This window comes from Spermophilus citellus, assembly GCF_964194105.1.
Source record: "Spermophilus citellus genome assembly, chromosome: 10".
NCBI lineage: Eukaryota > Metazoa > Chordata > Mammalia > Rodentia > Sciuridae > Spermophilus > Spermophilus citellus.
Window position 1 is genome coordinate 68,892,632 of NC_138197.1, and position 18,048 is coordinate 68,910,679.

Genomic DNA, 18,048 nt, shown 5'->3' on the forward strand with positions numbered 1-18,048 from the left:
TCAGCTGTGGGATATTCACTCACCTGCCGTTGTTTCTCCAGTTCTGTCTGGCTGAGGTTGGACATGCCTGGGTCCTGGGTACCTGGGAGATCAGGTGCTGCCAAAGAGCTACTCATTGTAGACCCTGGGTCTTGCTTTTCAACTGGAGAGGTGATGCTTGCCCGCTGTGAGGCTCCATGGGACAGGTAGGAGAGGGATCCATCGGGTGCAGGTGGTGGCAGAACTGATGCAGGGCGTAGTGGGGACAGCCCATAACCCTCCCCTGTGGACCCACTGTTGGACCCCAGCGGACTGCCTGATGGATGGAAGTTCCCCGTGGCTACTGTGTAGTTTGTGCTTTGTGGCTTGCCCAAAGTGGGGCCGGGCCCAAAATGGCTGTTGATCCCATGGGGTGGAGGGAGACCAGGCTGAGGGACAGGGGGCTTTAGGGAAGGCTCCCCTACTGCCTGAGGGAAAGTAAAACGCATGGGAGAGGGGGTGCCCACAAATGCACCCGTTCCAGGGGAGCGGGCGAAATTGGGGGGCTGTCCACTTGGGACCTTGGCATGGAGCTCACCTGCTGGCCCCGAGGGCAGGGCTGCTGGGAAGCTCCCAGCCCCCAGAGGAGTGTGGGCTAGAGGCCCAGCCTTAAAGGCAACTTCAGGGGGCTGGGGTCGGGGTGGTTTATGCAAAGGGGCAAATGGGTCACGGGACTGAGGGCGCGAGGGTGGGCGAGAATAAGGGTCAGGGGACTGGAAGCGAGGGGTAACAGGGGATGGGCAGAAAGCCTCAGCAGACAGGGGACGAGGAGTTAATGGGGACTGGGAGCTGGACTGGGACTGAGGACTGGCGGGCACTCGGGAGAAAGGGTCAGAGGGCAGTGAGCGAGGGGGCAGGGCACAGCAGCTCTCAGGAGGTGGTGGCTGGGGCCGAGGAGTCAATGGGGCCTGGGCATATGGATCAGGATAGGGACCAGGGCGAAAGATGTCTGGGTGGCTGGGAGGAGAAGGGGCCAAAGCCTGGGAAGAGGGTGGCTCCTGAGGCCGTAGGCCCAGACCTGGGCTCTGGGGCTCTACCTGAGATGCCCGAGGGGTCAGGGGGGCTTTGAAGACATCAGGTGCCTTCAACTCCAGGCCACCCAGGTGAGGGCCTGAGGAGGGTGAGTCAACAAAGCCCAGGTTTTGTGGTCCATAGCTAGGAGAGGATGCCCCAAGTTCTTCTTTCTTCACCTCTAGGGCCTTCCGGGACTCCCCAAAAGATGGAGGTGAGAGCAAGGGCTCAGAAGCCTTGCCTCCCACTACTCCTGGGCTCTCAGGGACAGCCAGGTTGTCCAGTGAGGGGCAGCGGGGTTTGAGAAAGGGGTCAGGCGTGGAGGGCTGATGTCGAGGGGTGCCAGGTGGGGTAGTGCGGAATTCTCCTGGCTGACCAGTCCCAGGACGAGATGAGGCGCCCAACATCGGGGGCTGCGCAGGGGCCCCAGTCGTACTCGGATAGGGGGGATAAGTGGGTGGTGCCACAGGGAAGCGGGGCTCCAGGGTGTAGGCAGGGGCCAGTCCAAAGGGGTCCTGCGAAGGCACTTGGGCAGGCACCTGGGGCGGGAGCTTGAGGAAGAGCTCACCAGGCGAGTCGGGGCCGGGCACCGTGCCCACTGGTGGCTTCAGGAACCCGTCCGCAGAGGTAGACAAGCCGGCGGGGGTAGTGGGACTGCCAATGAAAATGGTGGGGGCCGCGGCAGGGGGCGGACTGCCCAGTGCTCCTGGCTGAGGGGGAATGCGGAGATGAAGGGCCGGTCGATCAGTCTTACGGGCTATGTCGCCCACCTTGGTCTGCTTGTTGATCTGGCTCTCAGCCTGCTACAGGGAGAGACCAGGCACAGAGCAGTCAGGCTGCTGTAAGCAGGCCCCATGACCCTAGATGGGCCATCCACTATGGGACTTCAATGACTTGGCCCGGCCCAGCCCCAACTCACCTTCTGCACCTTGTTGATGCGGTGAGCCGCTCTGTTATCTTTGGCCTTTTGCTGAGGAATGTAAGACACAACATAGGCCTAGCACTGAGTCTCAAACTTAATCCTCATCCCTCATGATGTAACTCACACTCCCTACCCATAAGCTGGTCCCTCTTGGCCCAGCTTCTTTAGGGATAGGGAATGGAAAGATCTAAGGTAAATATTCCATAGATACCTCCCCTCCACCTCAATTCCAAGGCTGGCCCATGCTCCTTTCTGTCTCACCAGATAGGGGGCTTTGTCAGCAGCTGGAACCTTTCTCCAGAGCTTCATGATTTGTTTGCAACGGTTAGACCAATCTGGAGGGCAAAGGGATTGAGTCAGAGACTTAGCAGCTGACCGCTCCACCTGCCAGGCTGCCAAGTTGTTTCCCTTGCCCTCGACCCACAGGTACCTGGGTAATCTTGCTTGAGATTTGGAAAGTTAATGTTGGCATAGAGCACAGGTGAGATGGTAGAGAGCTGGCCCAACTCCTCGTCCTTCTCCCAGCGCTGCAGATTCCGTTGATTATAGGAGAGCCCGTCGCCCTCACCCTCTGTGGTGGGAGTGGTGGGGGTGGAGGGTGTGGTGCCCCCCGAGCCTGTCCAAGGGCTGTCTGGCTCACCGGGTTCTGGGCTAAAGAAGCCCCCGCGCTCCCTGGGGCGCAGGGGCAGAGAGTCACAGTGGGCAGGGATGCCAAGTCCCCCACCAGGCCACCGCCCTGCCCCAATAGAGGAAGGACATTAACAAGGAAATGAGAAGAGCAGGGGAAGTATTGCTATAGTGACCCAGAAGTCCAAGCCAAGGTATGGACCTAGTTGGAGGGAAAGGATAACAGGAACTGCCCACAGAGATTAAGCATAGATACCAACCTAGAATCCAAGAACGGGGACTGACAGAGGCCCGGATAGGAGTCCATTGGGCTGCTGGAGGGGAGATTGACCAGAGGGAGTCCACCTACAAGAGGGATAGGATCAGAGGAAAGGGAGTGACTGGACTACCCTGGGAGCAAGCTTATTTATCCCTTGGCCACTCCCCACTCCATATCACCTTGGATAAAGGGCCTCTGCAGTGGTGTACGGCTGCCTTCTAGGCCAGGGGTTCCACAGCCCAGATGCTGCTCTCGTTCAGAACCCAGGACATCCTTGAAGAGCTGCTGCAGATCCTTGGACTCCATCTTGGGCAGTTCTGTGGGGGAATGATAAAGGATGCTGCTGAGGAAGAAGGGAAGGGTCACCATAGGTCAACAAATGGTTATGGCCAGAGAGGGTGCGCAGGACTTCCCACCAGAGAAGATCATCCCATGAGTGGGACATGAAAAAATACAACCCTTATAAGCCTCACCTTCTGTAGGAATCCTGTCTAAGTCAGAGCTAAGCATCCCTTCACCTGGGGTGCCTGGCTTCTCAGGGTCACTGGGCACAGGGGATGCCTTTACACCTCCATCCTCAGGTCCTGCAATTATCAGGAGAAACCCATCAGCCAAGGCCATTAAGATATGAAGGTACCACACTGGCCATCCTGAACTGCAGAAAGGTATGGAACAATTTCCAGCCTCCAACCCTGACAGTGCTCAAGGGCAGAGCTAACTGACAGAAGCAAAGCCAATAAAGGACACAGTCCACCCAGCGGCCCTTACCTGGTATATCAGCCATGCCCTCGGGGCCACGGGATTCTTCATCTGCAATATCTGGACCATCATCTCCTATAAGCAATAGGCCCCACTCCAATCAGAGATGCCTTATTCTCCAGCTTCACCAGCCAGGGCCTTTGGCATACCCTTAACTGCTGGAGGCTAGCCCCTTCCCTGGCAAACACCCACCAGCTCCTAAGCAAAAGGCAAGTTGGATCCCCTCAGATCATTTCACTCATAAAGAACTAACCTTTCTGTGAAGTGGTGAGCTCCTTCCTATCTGAGCCTCCATCCCCACGGGCTTTTGGGGTTCCTAGCCCAAAGGTTGGCCGGCTCACCCCAACTGCAAAAAGGGCCTTCCGGCTCAGGTCCAGCAGCTCCTTCCCAAAGAAGGCTTCCTATGATAGGAGTCAGAAGAAACAGGCTCTTGATGCCTTACATGTACAGATACCTCCCTTGCCCCTCAGAGCCTGAGACCCACCTGCAGGTAAACAGGGAACATATCCTCTAGTTTGCTTTTCTTGCGCCCTCGCCGCTGCTGTTTCTTCTTCTCATCCCCATCAGTGAGGTTCTGTTCCATGGAGCCCTCTGCAGGCAGATCAGTAGGCATCACTGTGGACAGAATGGGAAGGCTCTGGATCTCTGGGAACACTGGGTATCATGTACCCAGCTGGACTAAAAAATACTTTCTAACTACTCTCTCCCCTAAAATCAACTGGGCCCATCACCCACTTGGCCCTTGCAGCAAGTCCCCACCCTGGACCTCCCTGGCATTTTTCTGTGGGTTCTATGATCCCCACCTTCTCCCAGGCCCCACTGGTGCCCTCACCCGTCTCACCCTCGTCGGGCTGCCCATCCCCACTCAACACCTCCGTCTGTGCAGCAGGCCCCTTTTTCACGCGTGTGTGGGATTTCCGTTGTCGCACCATGAAACCACCAATGCCTATGAAGAGGTGGAGCTGAGGATAAGTAGCCGCTGAGGGACCTGTTAAACTGTCCTTCCCATCCCACTTCCCCATCCCAGGGCCTTACCAGGCCGATAGGGTTTGCGCTTGCGTTTTTTGCTTTCTTCAGTCTCTTCTTTGCCAGGTTCCACATCAGGGCTTGCAGGGCCCTCTAGTTTAATTTCACACTCCATGTGTTCCACACCACCTGCATATGAAGACAGAGGTGACGGAGGTAGATCAGAGGCATGGGCCCGTTTACCCTTGTTATCCTGCCCTAGAGAACCTAGTACCTTGCCACAGAGTCACCTAGATAAGACCAACAGTGCTGGAAGGTGACTTGGAGTAGCAACATGGACCCCACTCAATAGCCCAACTCCCGTGTGTTCCCTGAGATTTCTGGCCCAACCTTCACCCTTGAGCAGCTCGTCGGTATCCAGGTCCCCATCCTTCTTGTCATCAGGGCCAAGGGCATCAGAGGGCTCAGAACCCTCCAGCCCTGCTTCGCCTGGGAGGCCCAGACGGCCTCGCCTCTGGCGCCGCTTGTGCAGTGGCGACATGGTCAGGTTACGCAGCACAGCCATGCCTGTTTCTGTCAGCCACACACCTTCGAAGCGAAAGTACTGGGGCTCTGTACAAGGAGGAAAAGTGTGTGAGCTGTGGACAGAAGCCCAAGGGAAACTAGAACTCCAAGTTTCAACCTATGTCTCCTGCTGAGACAAAAAGCAGACAAAAAGTCCACCCTGGGATCTGAGGGCTAAGGAAAAAAGTCCAAAAAGGGGCATTGATTGAAGCCTGAGTTCTCTGTCAGTGACCCAGGGGAATCTAGAGAAGGGACTGCCATTGCAGAAGCCTGACTTTACTCAGGATTAACCCCAATTTCACCAATTAGATTCTCTAGCTGTCCAGGGACCAAAAGGGTCCCTACTTGCTGACTGCCAGCACATAGTACCCCAGATGCCAGAAGTAGTATCCACATCATGATGGAAGAGATGGTCCCCAACCCATTCAAGGAGGAAGAAAGAGTTGTGCTCTCTAGAGATAAAATTCTGGGAGTAAAGATAGGTCATGTTTCCTGGTAAAAAGAACAATGTTCAATAAACTAGAGGTACTTTGCTTCTAGTCATAACTTTGCCACTAACTTACTAGGAGACTATGGGCAGGACACTCAACCTCCCTGGATCTACTTTCTCCTCTTAAAATGAGAAAATGATGGGGCTGAGGCTGAAGCTCAGTGGTAAAGTGCTTGCCTCATATGTGTGAGGCACTGGGTTCAATCCTCAGCACCACAAAAACATCTACAACTAAATAAACATTTTTTAAAAATAAAAATAAAATGAGAAAATGAAGTTAGGGGGTTGGAGCTAAAGTGTATGGTATTGAAGGTTTCCTCTGGCATGCAAAATTTCTGGGACTCACCTGGCTCTTTCACCTTCATAGGCACCAACTCTGGAGGGGCAACAGGCACTGTGGAGGGAAGAACCAAGCAGGCAGCTTAGGCACTGTCCTAAAACCAAATACCCATATTTTGTCTCCTCCTTACCCCCCCAGCAACTGGTACTCACCCACAGGCTTTACCACATAGGGCTGGCAGGAGACACAGTCAAAGCCCTCATCAGCTGCCTGCTCCACATCATCCTCAGTGAGTAGGCTCTGGCAGCGAGCATGCATCCACCTGGGAGAACAGAGACAAGACAGGGGTGATGAGAGCACAGGCAATGCCAGGCTGACAACAGAGAAGTGGGACTGACACAAGGGTAAAGGGATGCTCTCACCGTTCACAATGGCGGCATTGAATTAACAGGTCCTCTTCAACATATGGTGCATGACAGATAGGGCAGGTTACCAGGCTGGCACAGGGCCCACAGTGTGTATAGCTATTCTGCCATTCACAGTGGAAGCCAGGGGAAGCGGCCCCACACTGCATACAAGACACACACCTGATGGGGTAGAAAGATAGACCCTCAACACCTAACCTACCCAAGTCAAGGAAAGGCACCCCCCTCAGAGAACCAAATAAGCAGCATGCCTCCTAAATTCAATCTCTGTCATATATGCAACATCACACCCATTCTAACATCTAAGGCCCAAATGCCCCATCCTCTCAAGCCCCAGGCTCCTCAGAAGACCCAGGTCTCCTTACCACTTGCACTTCCAGCCACCCTTGGGCACGGTGAGCAGTGGGGGATCCAGGCAGTATGTGTGGTAACTAATGTCACAGTCATCACAGAGCAGCAGACGTGAAGGGTCAGAGGCCTGGCCACACACCTCACACACGATACACTCCACACAACGCCAGCCCTTTAGCAGCATCACCTTAGTAATCTAGTGTAATGTAAAAGAGGGGGATTTCTTGGGGTGTGAAGGAGGAGGGGGACTTATATTGATGGGGCTGGAGGAACCCCAGTACAAGTCAGACTTCCACTTGAGCACAGGTAGGCTTATACAGAGCACCCTCACCCCTGAAAACGGTGACTCTAAACACGCTTCCTGGGATCTCTGTCAATCACAGAACAGCCTCACCAGCTACTACCTCACAACAAGTGTGGAAAAGCAATCCTTCACTAGTCAGAAAACCACACTTGCCTCAATTTTCTTGAATATTTAGAACCTGTTACTAAAACAAGTGCTAACCATGAATTAAATCATAAATTAATATTATTGACAAACTAAAAATGACCATACACACTTAGATCAAAACACTGCTTTCTCTTTGTGGAGACATCTTATAGTTTGATTTTATATTATAACTCCAGACTACACCATGATTTATACTAGTAAAGTTGTCATTGTTTAATGTAATGGATTGAATTATGTCACCACGTTTTGGTCTACCACAAAGAAACTATAAAGTCTTCCATAATTTCCAAAAGACTTTTCACCAAAATAAGCTTAATAGTCCCGGGTGACTGATGAATAACTTCCAGAGCAATGGTCACTTTAAGAGGTACTGAGGCCAGGGCAGGAGATTAAGTAAGAAAGAACTGACCCTGTTCCCCAGTCCACACCTCTTGGGTCCTGAACTCACCTTGCTGTTGACACAGTAAGGGTGATAGCACTGAGAGCACTGTGAACAGGCCAGGAGGTGGCCCTCTGCCCCCCGACCAAAGCTGCCACATACCACACACATGTCCTGTAGAAACAAAGAAGTCTCAATGTTCAAGCAGATCTCTTTATTTTGACTGTCCCAGCTAACTACTAGAATACTTAACCTTAGACCAAGAAGCCAGGAAATCAGAAGCCCACTCCACAGTACTGTGACACAGGGCCACCTCAGGACCCCAGCTCCTCCTTTTCAACCCTTAGGAACTATGCCTCCCTAGAATGTCTCACTCACCTAATAAGTAACTTGAGTTTATAAAGTTCAGCATATGTAATGGTATGAAAAAATTATAGGAAGGTAAAATGGAATAAAGACTGGTCAGGGGAGAGTCACATATGTGATAGAAGTCTGTCTGCTTCAAGATTATTCAGGTGAGAACATATGTAAGCTCCCCCTAAACAATAAGCTTCAACAGGGCAAAGATCATTTTTGCCTTTCTTACTGCTACATGGAATTAATTTATTGTCCACTTACTTTCTTATTAGCTGGGTATCCCCAGCAATAGGTACATGATTTCCCCCATCTCACCAAAACACACACACACACACACACACACACTGCTGGGGATAGGACTACTACAAGTATAATACCTGCATTAGAACAAATTTGTCTGTGTTGGAAAAAAGAACCACAGTATTTTGCATGGTGTCGTCATCTTCTTCCTCCTCCTCCTTGCTGGGAGAGCTATCAATATCAGCCACCTTATAGGCAGAGAGTTGTGAAAGTGAGGAAAATAAGTCTACCCCAAATAAGGTGTTTCCCTCTTTGGCACTGGGGAAGGAGGTGTGAACCCTTGGCTAGATGAAAGCCAGATGCCAGATCTAAGAGGAAGAACAATATCCCAACTCCCAATCTGGGCCTCAGCTCAATGGCAAGGATTTCAGAGCAGACTAGGGACCAAGTACACAGACAGGAGTACAGACTAGCCAGACAAACCTTAGGCTAACAGGCTGATAGGCTAGCATACAGGGGACTGGCATGATATAAAGGGTGTTTAATTTTGAAGGGGCCAGATGAAGCATGCTTGAGGAATGGGAGGCCTCTCCTTACTACCAGAGTCTCGATGGAAGAAGTGGTTGATTTTAGCCGGGCCCGTCCTCTCCCTCGTCCTCCATGTGCTCCTCCTCGAGGCCGGCGTCTTCCTGGGAAACTACTGCTGCGACCCTGAGTGAGGGAAAAGGATGATTACAAGAAAAAGTCAAGGACTCGTGGATCCACGAGTCAAGGATCCACACGCTCAAAGAGAAGCGACAAATGACAGAGTATGACTAGTAATTAAACCCAGGAGCCCCACTTAGAGCAGGGAAAAGTCAAGCTCCCAAATATCAACAAGTAGTTGCTCTGGCCCACACCAATTACCCTCTTTCAAGAAAGAGTGACCAGGGGATTGGGGTTGTGGTTCAGTGAGGGAGTGCTTGCCTAGCATGTATGAGGCACCAGGTTCAATCCTCAGTACCACAAAAAATAAATAAATAAATAAATAAATAAAATAAAGGTACTGTGTCCATCTACAATTGAAATTAAAAAAAAAAGAGTGACCAACATGATCCAAGGAGATAAAATAGTGACTTGAGAGACCCAAGTTTCTGATTCCAGTTCTCCTACTAAGTGACCAAGAGCCTAGGTAAATCATCTGCCCACTCTATGTATCAGTATTCTCTTTAGTAAAATATGAAGTTGGTTGGACTAAAGCATCTCTACAAGCCTGGGATTCAGTAAACCAATTGTGAAGGTTATCAGTGGCAAATGACTGTACCTCTCACAGTATTGTGACCTTGACCACATACAATGGCTGCATAGCCCCCTCACCTGTTTGATTCTGGAACGGGCTGGGGAGCTGCGCCGCCGCCCCTTGTCCCCCTCAGCTTTGCCTCCGCCGATAGCTGTCCCAGCATCACACAACAGTGAGTCATCAGTCTCTGGCAGTGAGTCGGTACAGAGTCGCAGGGAGCCCTCATCTCGAACTGGACTAACATCCGTAGATACCCCCAGCTCCATGGACAAGGAGCCACCCCCCTCAGGGTCAGGAGAACCCAGCAGGGGCTCTGAGCCAGGAAAACTGGCACTGGCATCGCCCTGGCTCAGATTAGAGATCTCATTAACAATGTCAGATTTGATGAGAGTGGGTGGTATGGGGGCCACCGGTACACGGGGCTCCTCTTGTTCTTCACAGGGTGATCCTTGCCCTGCCTGCTTGCATTCTGGGCCATAGACCTCCATAGGGGTCACAGGGGCCAGCTCCTCGGGGTCCAGGAGCACAGGGGAACCTTTAGGTTCACTAGCCAAACTGGCAGGAGTCTGTCCAGCCTCTGGCTGTGAACCAGGAGCATCAGTCCCATCCAGAGGCGCTGTGTCTTCCCCCAAGCCGGAGAAGTCATCTAGAGCTGGGGCAGGGCTAGGGGCAGGGCAGGAAAGGTCCCCCATGGGGGAAGGGAGAGGACTGGTGGCACTGGGTTCCAAGGCTGGGCACTCAGGTTCTGGGCCTTTCTCAGTCTCCATCTCATGCAACTCAGCCTCATCTGAGATATCCATTGCCTTTCCCATGGGACTCAATGGAGAGGGAATGGACAGTGGCAGAGCAGGAGGGGAGCACTGGGAAGGAGGGGAGTCTGGAAGAGGGAGGGGATGCTGAAGAAGTGGAGAACACTGTGGAGCAAGCGGTTCCATCAGGATGGGAGAAGCAGGTCCCATTGGAGAGCCTGGAGATGGGGGAAGGATCATTGGGGGCACAGGCTCAGGGTCAGTGCAGTTAGCTTCCGGTGGAGGGCTGATGGGTGTCTCTAGGATGGGGGCAGCCAATGGTGACTCAGAATCACTGTCCCCTTTGGCACCAAAGGGGTACTCTAACTCCCCCAAAGGAGACAGGGCTGGTGGGGCTGCAGCTGGAATAATGGGTGACAGTGGAGGAGGAAGAGGATCTGGGAGGAAGAAAAAAGAGAAGCTCTAGATTAGATGTGCCATAAAGAGTTAAGACTGTCCCAGAGTAAACAGGCACTAACCTCCCCTTACCTGATGGCATCAGCTGAGGTGACAAGGATGGCTCCCCTGATGGGGAAATGGGCATCTCCTCAGGTAGAGGGGAGAGAGGTGGTTCCCCAGGCTCAGACAGGGCCGGCTCTCTAAGCAAGGGGGACAAGGGAGGCTCCCCAGGTGGGGGAAACAAGGGCAACTCCTCAGATGCAGGGCACAGGTGTGGGTCCTCAGGAGGCTCTTCAGGCTGAAGGGATCGGCATGGTTCCTCAAGCTGGGGGGTCAGGCCTGGCTCCTCAGGCATAGGTGACTGGTGGGGCTCCTCAGGCTGGAGGGTAAGCAATTCCTCAGGCTGAGGGGATAAGCATGGTTCCTCAGTCACAGGAGATAGGTGTAGTTTCTCAGGCTGAGAGGATAGACATGGCTCCTCAAGCACAGGGGACAAACATGGCTCCTCAGGCCGTGGGGACAGGTGCGGCTCCTCAGGCTGTGGGGACAGGTGCGGCTCCTCAGGCCGTGGGGACAGGTGCGGCTCCTCAGGCCGTGGGGACAGGTGCAGCTCCTCAGACCGTGGGGACAGGTGCAGCTCCTTAGGCTGGGGACAGAGTCTCGGCTCCTCAGGCTGCAGGGACAGGTGCAGCTTCTCAGACTGGGAACAAAGTTGGGGCTCCTCAGGCTGTGGGGACAGGTGTGGCTCCTCAGGCCGGGGGCAGAGTCTCAGCTCCTCAGGCAGTGGCGACAGGGGTGACTCCTCCAGTGGCAGGGACATGAGCGAGTCCTCCGGTGGTGGAGAAGCAGATAAATCTTCAGGTGGTGGAGATGTGGGCGAGTCCTCAGGTGGTGGGGATAGGCGTGAAGCCTCAGGTGGAGGTGACGTGGGGGACTCCTCAGGTGGCGGAGACAAGGGAGATTCCTCAGGTGGTGGGGACAGGCGTGACACCTCAGGTAGGGGGGATAAGTGTGATACCTCAGGCAGTGGAGACAGGCATGATACCTCAGGTGGGGGGGACATAGGTGAGTCCTCAGGGGGTGGGGACAGGCGTGAAGCCTCAGGAGGTGGAGACAAGGGAGATTCTTCAGGTGGAGGGGACAAGGGAGACTCTTCAAATGGTGGGAACAGACGAGATGCCTCAGGTGGTGGAGACATGGGTGACTCTTCAGGTGGAGGGGACATAGGTGACTCCTCAGGTGGTGGAGACAGGCGAGATGCCTCAGGTGGTGGGGAACTGGGCAATTCTTCAGGTGGGGGTGACAAGGGAGACTCCTCAAATGGTGGAGACAGGGGTGATGCTTCAGGTGGTGGGGACAAGGGCGTCTCAAGTGAGGGAGATGGGGGTGATGCTTCTGGTGGAGAGAAGGGCGACTCTTCCAGTGGAGAAAAAGGTGATGATTCAGGTGGGGGAGACAGAGGAGACTCTTCAGGCGGTGGGGAAAGGGGTGATTCCTCAGGCGGAGAGGACAGGCGTGACATCTCAGGCGGTGGGGAAGCAGGTGATTCCTCAGGCGGCGGGGACAGGCGTGAGGCTTCAGGAGGTGGGGACGTGGGTGATTCCTCAGGTGGTGGGGACAAGGGTGACTCCTCAGGTGGGGGCAGCAGTGGCATCTCCTCATTTAGGGTGGTCTCCAACCGGGACTCAGGTTGGGCCCCTGCTCTCCCTGCAGACACAACACACAAAACTCCCATCTAGCTCAGATTTACTGCCCAGAAAGTAAAATGTTTAAAGCAAAGGAAAATCTGTTTCTTACCACAGAATAAAGGGGGATTAATTTCAGGGACCCTCAAACCCTACTCACCTAGTGGTTTGGCTTCACATTGCAGGGGCCCCGATTCCTTGGGTTGCATAGAGGTCACGTGCCCACCCTTTGGCTGCCCTTGGCATGCAACGCACAGAGCATCGGGCTCATCAGTGGGGATATCGCCAGGCTCTGGGGGTGAAAATCTGCAGAGGGTACAGGGGAGCAGGCACTGTGGCTCTCACCAACTAACAATTCCTAGAGAGCACACTGGGGTGATGCGTGAATACTGTGGATTGCGCTGCCCCCTTTAGGGCTCTCCTCTAAAAGTCCATGCTTTAACATGGCCTCTGCCAATCTCAATCCTTCTGACCACCCCCCAATCCCAATCTCAACCAGTTCACACTACTTACCTGCTACAGACAGGAGAATGCTGCTCAGCAACAGAACTGATAGGTTGACCTCCCTGGGCTTTGTGACAGCGGTGACAGAGTGAGTAGTTCTCAAACCACTCAGAGTTGGGATTCAGCTCTGCTGAACCTGTTCCACAGGCCCGGCATACCCTACATGCCTAGAAGGGAATAGGCAAAACAGGCATTGGTCAAACTGATAGAACTGGTCACCACAGGAATACTCTGGGGATGCTGTAGAGGCAGAATCAGAGACACTCACCTTACACTTCCAAGAGTGAGCAGGCAGTTCCTCCATGGGTGGTTTTAAGCAGAAGGTATGATATCCTTTGTCACAAGTCTCACAGACCAACATCTTAGAGTCATTCCCAGGTTTCCTGCAGGGGTGCAGGGCACATTATGAGGTCCTACCTGCCCTCATTTTCTCCCTTAGCCTGTGTTCTGCTTCCCTCTTGTCTTCCTAGTCTTACCTGCAGGCTTGGCACACTTTGCATTCAGGGCACTGCCAGCCAGCACGCTTGCGGGGAGTCAAAGCAGTATCCAAGCAGGCCCCATGATAGTGATGCCCACAGCTGGTACAGAAGAACAGGTCACATAATTCCCCTGGTCCCTCACATACTGCACAGTGAGCCTCCTCTGCAGAGGGAAGAGACAGACAACACAGGTCAGCTGCAGATTCCTTACCAGGTACATAACAGGTATTCCATGGGCACAGAATAAATGTATAACATAGTTTACTGAGTACTGGCTCGAAATATGCCAGGTACTATTCTAGGCACTGTGGACACTATGGTAAATGAGACAAGCAAATACCCCATGCTCACAAAGTTCACACATATTTTAGTGGGGCAGACTGATGGTGTATAATTACAGATTTGAGAAGTACTCTACAGAATACCAAAATGTGAGGCATACTTGGCCCCTCATTTGCTCTCTGTCCAAAGGATAAGATTTCTCACCCAGATGTGCAGCCCCCTCACTGTGTTCTGGGCAAAGCAGTTGCAGTGTTTTCATGGATAAGAAAGAACCGCTGGCAGTTGCACAGGGGAAATGGTAAAGCCGTGGACATCCAGGAGAACGGCAAGGGATGGAGGCACCGAGCCTGGTGCAGTGGGAGCAACGCTGCCAGGAAGAACACAAATCCTCAGACCAGCCAGTTTTCTACAGAGGAGCAGTTTTAAGTACTAACTCTGCCCCAGTATGTCTACCATCCTTCTCATTCTACCCTAACTCTTAAAATCCCACCAGCCATTCCCACTCTCTCCAAGCCCAGCCCTGCTTTCCCCTCTGCAATCCCCTAGCCTTAGCTCTACCTGTGAGATCCCTGAGAAGATGGCCTTGTCCACACCACATAGTTCTGGGCCCTCTTGCCCCCAAACGCCTGCTGACCATGCAGCACACCAATGGTGTGCCCAGAAGGACCCTTTACAGGTGGGAAGAGATAAACAAAAAGGAAAGAGTTAACAAGATGACTCCTGGCTCATGACTACCCACCCTTTACTTGGTTTTCTGCCCTACTCTCCCTCACTTACCTCCAGGTTCTCCTAGGTGGGCAGGTGTAAGGCCCTCAGGGAAACCAATCTGTGATAGATCCTCACTGGGAAGCACTGCCTCACTGGGTCCTGGGTTCCCCCCAGTTAACACCACGGGAGACCGGGGCCAGTCAAATGGCAACTCAAAGCGTTGCAGTTCCCGCTGCCCATGAAGACTTGGCTCCCCGCAGTTACAGAGAGCACAGCGCCGCACTGGACCCCCGCTGTGGAGACATAAGCATCAGCACCATGCTAGGCTCCTGGCACCCCATGAACCGGCATGCCCATGCATCCCAAATACTCATTTTTTTAAAAATCTTCTTCCTTAAAGCCCCAAACTCTCAAATCAAATTCTTATGAGCCCTTACATCCTTGTTTCTCCCAAATGAGTTACCTGCAGCCCTGGGGTGGCTCCTGAAGTCTGGGACTCCCAGAACTGGGGACAGACACCTCCCCCACATGTGGATTGGGAAGGTCTGGCTCAGTGGCACCTGGCTCCTCGGAGGCTGCAGGTCCATCAGCTGAATGAATAGAAAGAGCGGCACGCATATTTAATACTAAGTCCACTCACCAGACCATGAGATTACCTAAAACCCACACTGGACCAGAGAGATAGTATTTTGATTTTTGTCTTGAAGAACAGAGTCCTTCAATTAGCTGTCTATTACTCAGATTTAATTCACATCCTTGTGCCAGGGCCAGAAATACAAGGTTTCCACAAAGAGCTAAAAGCTTTCAGCAAACCCCAAACTTGCCCTACTCACCTGCCGGTTCTGAATCTTTATCCTCACCAGGCGACTTCTGGCTGTCCATCCCTCTCTCCGACGGGGCAGGGCCCTCTCGGGGAGACCTGTTAGTGTCAAGAGATATCTGTGTATCCAGTAAATCTCCCCTAAAGCCCTTGCCCAAAAATCCTAGGAGGAAGTCAGCTAATGGTATCCAGACCCTACAGATATCAGAACCAAGTCTTACCTACAAACTCCCAAATTAATGACAAGGAAAATCATTCTTCCTAACCTTATCCCACTTTCTCCCCAGATAAACACATACCCTCTTCTCCCACTCTGGACTCTCAGGGGATCTATTCCATTTTCCCATTTCTAGCCACCTCTATAACCCAGGGCAATAGTATTTAACTAGAAGCACATCCAATTTACATCTAGACCACCCTTTGCCTCATCTGATTTCTTATGAGTCCTATCCCCTGTCCTTTTTCCTCATGTCAACCACCATCCTAAGGCCTGTCAGTGCCAACTTAGGGGTAATTTTGACCCTGATGTCTGAGTCCAGCCAAAATCCCTCTCCCAGAGCAAGAGTCCCAAGGTCTTGCAAGAAATAGGGCCCACTACAAGAACTAAAGTCTAGCTGTGGATGGATCTCTCCCACTTCCACTAGGCTCAACCAGGACAACTCAATCCCAACAGAAGAAACCCCAATATCCACTCAAATGCTCTGCCCTTGCCCTAACTAAACCCTGGGTCTCACCCAGCCTGAAGGCGTCAGGTCGTTGCCCTTAACAACGCCAACTGCCCTTCCTCCTGAGATGTTCCCAGTAGTTAACAGAAGTGGGCCTGAAGAGTTACTGAGCATGTGTAGTCAGGTCTGAGGCTAAGCATGCTGGGAGTTGTAGTCTCAGGAAGCACATTGCCACTTGGAGGAGTTCTAAATGGGGCAGGACATAGCAGAACAGAGCAGTTTCCTTCCTCTTCCGTCAAAGAGGGTTTCCACACAAACTGGGTGTGTGTGTGTGTGTGTGTGTGTGTGTGTGTGTGTGTGTAAGTAACGGTCCCCAGTCTCCCTTCTAAGATATACCAGCCTGTACCAGAGTCATACAAAACACACTAAAGTTGTACCAAAAAAAAAAAAAAGTTGAAACACACCTTTGAGCATATTTTCCTTTACCTTGGAGGGAACTAAGCATAGTACAAAAACAAACAGGAGTAAAGAATAAGAAGAATTACAAAGATGAGGAATAGGAAAGGGACCCTATAGAAGAAAGGAGAAAGGGACAGGTGCCATAAGCTGTTAGTGAGAAGGGTAGACCGTTCTCTTAATTAGAGATTAAGAGATGGAGTATGAGAGTCCTAAAAAAAGAATTGCAAGTAATAAGAGTCTGAGAAATTCATCTCCCACCTTTTTCACTCCTCTTTTTTAACAACAGTGACTACATCAAACTTAATAAGAACAACCCTGTCCTCTCAAACTGTATGGCAAATCCCCCAGTCAACAATTTAGGATTCAATGACAGGGGAACTCTCAAAGGTCCTCAAGATTGGGAAATCAATTCCCTAATTACCAAGTTATCAGTCCCTCCTTTCCTAAGATCACACTTCCTTTTCCAGATGCTGGAAATGCTTCTCCTGAGCCATTTCCCCCACCACTCAGAATCTCTTAGGTAGGTAACATAAAGCATCACCTGATGCCTGTCATCTCCATTCTCAAACCATCTTTCTTTCACAAATCTGCTACACAACCACACCTGAAAAAAAAAGCAGGGTGGGTCATCTGGCTGTCTCACAGAAAAGTTGCTCAGGAACTTCAGGGGGCCATTAGAAGCCACCTGTGGGAAGTGGGAGTTGGAGGTCAGGGTACCAGCCAGGTCCCTCTTCTTATTCAGTCATTCAAGGCCTAGACATCCCCAGAAGTCCAAGAAGGCCTCAAAATTTTCTATGTTTGCATATTACTGTATCTTACTACTACATGCTCCAAAGATCCTCCCCAAAGATCCAGCTCTGTTCTCAAAATTGAAGTCAAAGGAGTCACACACAGGAAGAAATAAAAAACAACAGTGATAATACAGTGGGTAGGAGGAGAACCGCCTCACACAAGGCCACAGGGACAAATTCCTCTACCCTCCCCCGAGCACAGCCCTCTCAGGCTGGTACAGCTGGCAATGTTCAAGAAGGTACAGAAACCACCTTCGTCCAGTCTTGAGGAACAGAATACTAATGTCCTCCATAGTCAAGAGTCCCATTCATGGAGCTATGGAAGATGAGAGATTAAGAAGCAAGGAGCAGAGTGTTCTCTAAATTGTACCAAAAAGAATCTAAAGGCACCTCCAAGAAGCCTAAGCTCTCAATCCCTACTTCCCCACCCCTGCCATCCAGCATCTACACCTCAATGCTAAGTTCCACAACCTTTAAGCCTCTGAACACATCTAAAGAAATAAAGGCACAGGTTCCCACATCCCATCAATCACAGCCAGTAAACACAGACATACTAATACACTAAGGGGTTTTTCCTAAATCTAAGTGGAATAATGCCTAGCAGGCTTCCTCTGACCTATGAAGTAAAACTATGCTGATACCCCTTAATGCTATGCCTAAAAGGCCCAAAACAAACAGCAAGAAAAGCAGGGATTTATCTCAACCCACTATCCTCCTTGCACTCATCCCAGACTAAGAGCTTTCACTCCATTTTCCCAGCCACAGGGGAAATAGAGGCTTGGAGAGGTGAAAGGCTGAAACAGGCCCTTGCGTGAACAACTCTTCAATAGGACTCAGGACTTCCTGGTTCCCAGCCTGAGAATCAAACCACACCTCTGTCCACCCCCATTTTGGGTCAGCCCTCCAGGAAAGACTCAAATGGCAATACTGGCCCTGAAGACCCTCCACACTGTCCCTGGGTCATCCTAGAATTTGCCACACCTAAGAGAAGCCACTGCTAACTTCCCATCTGAGAAAGCTGTTTGGAGACAGATGACAGGAGGAACCCTCCACAGAAAGCACTAGCAGAGACCACAGCTGACAGCTTACC

The 18,048-nt window shown here is 51.9% G+C and overlaps 1 protein-coding gene across 6 annotated transcripts in view; it reads right to left on the minus strand.

The window, feature by feature from the left end:
• The window catches only part of KMT2D (lysine methyltransferase 2D), a 43,615-nt gene that overhangs the window by 20,242 nt on the left and 5,325 nt on the right, over positions 1 to 18,048 (minus strand). The window contains exons 2-32 of one of the 6 annotated variants that reach the window (XM_081310073.1): positions 15,057 to 15,142; positions 14,687 to 14,813; positions 14,293 to 14,516; positions 14,074 to 14,183; positions 13,720 to 13,882; positions 13,231 to 13,396; positions 13,023 to 13,137; positions 12,764 to 12,921; positions 12,411 to 12,556; positions 10,656 to 12,272; positions 9,456 to 10,564; positions 8,700 to 8,810; positions 8,237 to 8,347; positions 7,572 to 7,676; positions 6,687 to 6,868; positions 6,319 to 6,483; positions 6,109 to 6,218; positions 5,963 to 6,010; positions 4,953 to 5,174; positions 4,632 to 4,751; positions 4,429 to 4,542; positions 4,081 to 4,211; positions 3,850 to 3,997; positions 3,606 to 3,671; positions 3,311 to 3,421; positions 3,017 to 3,154; positions 2,839 to 2,923; positions 2,382 to 2,623; positions 2,213 to 2,286; positions 1,949 to 1,999; positions 24 to 1,832 (exon numbers count right to left, since the gene is read on the minus strand). In XM_081310073.1, the coding sequence (XP_081166199.1) occupies positions 24 to 1,832; positions 1,949 to 1,999; positions 2,213 to 2,286; positions 2,382 to 2,623; positions 2,839 to 2,923; positions 3,017 to 3,154; positions 3,311 to 3,421; positions 3,606 to 3,671; positions 3,850 to 3,997; positions 4,081 to 4,211; positions 4,429 to 4,542; positions 4,632 to 4,751; positions 4,953 to 5,174; positions 5,963 to 6,010; positions 6,109 to 6,218; positions 6,319 to 6,483; positions 6,687 to 6,868; positions 7,572 to 7,676; positions 8,237 to 8,347; positions 8,700 to 8,810; positions 9,456 to 10,564; positions 10,656 to 12,272; positions 12,411 to 12,556; positions 12,764 to 12,921; positions 13,023 to 13,137; positions 13,231 to 13,396; positions 13,720 to 13,882; positions 14,074 to 14,183; positions 14,293 to 14,516; positions 14,687 to 14,813; positions 15,057 to 15,105 (8,127 nt within the window). In that variant the 5' untranslated portion in view covers positions 15,106 to 15,142. Of the gene's footprint in view, positions 1 to 23; positions 1,833 to 1,948; positions 2,000 to 2,212; positions 2,287 to 2,381; positions 2,624 to 2,838; positions 2,924 to 3,016; positions 3,155 to 3,310; positions 3,422 to 3,605; positions 3,672 to 3,849; positions 3,998 to 4,080; positions 4,212 to 4,428; positions 4,543 to 4,631; positions 4,752 to 4,952; positions 5,175 to 5,962; positions 6,011 to 6,108; positions 6,219 to 6,318; positions 6,484 to 6,686; positions 6,869 to 7,571; positions 7,677 to 8,236; positions 8,348 to 8,696; positions 8,811 to 9,455; positions 10,565 to 10,655; positions 12,273 to 12,410; positions 12,557 to 12,763; positions 12,922 to 13,022; positions 13,138 to 13,230; positions 13,397 to 13,719; positions 13,883 to 14,073; positions 14,184 to 14,292; positions 14,517 to 14,686; positions 14,814 to 15,056; positions 15,143 to 18,048 lie in introns of all 6 variants that reach the window. The other 5 variants (XM_081310074.1, XM_081310075.1, XM_081310076.1 and 2 more) reach the window with 5 other exon arrangements.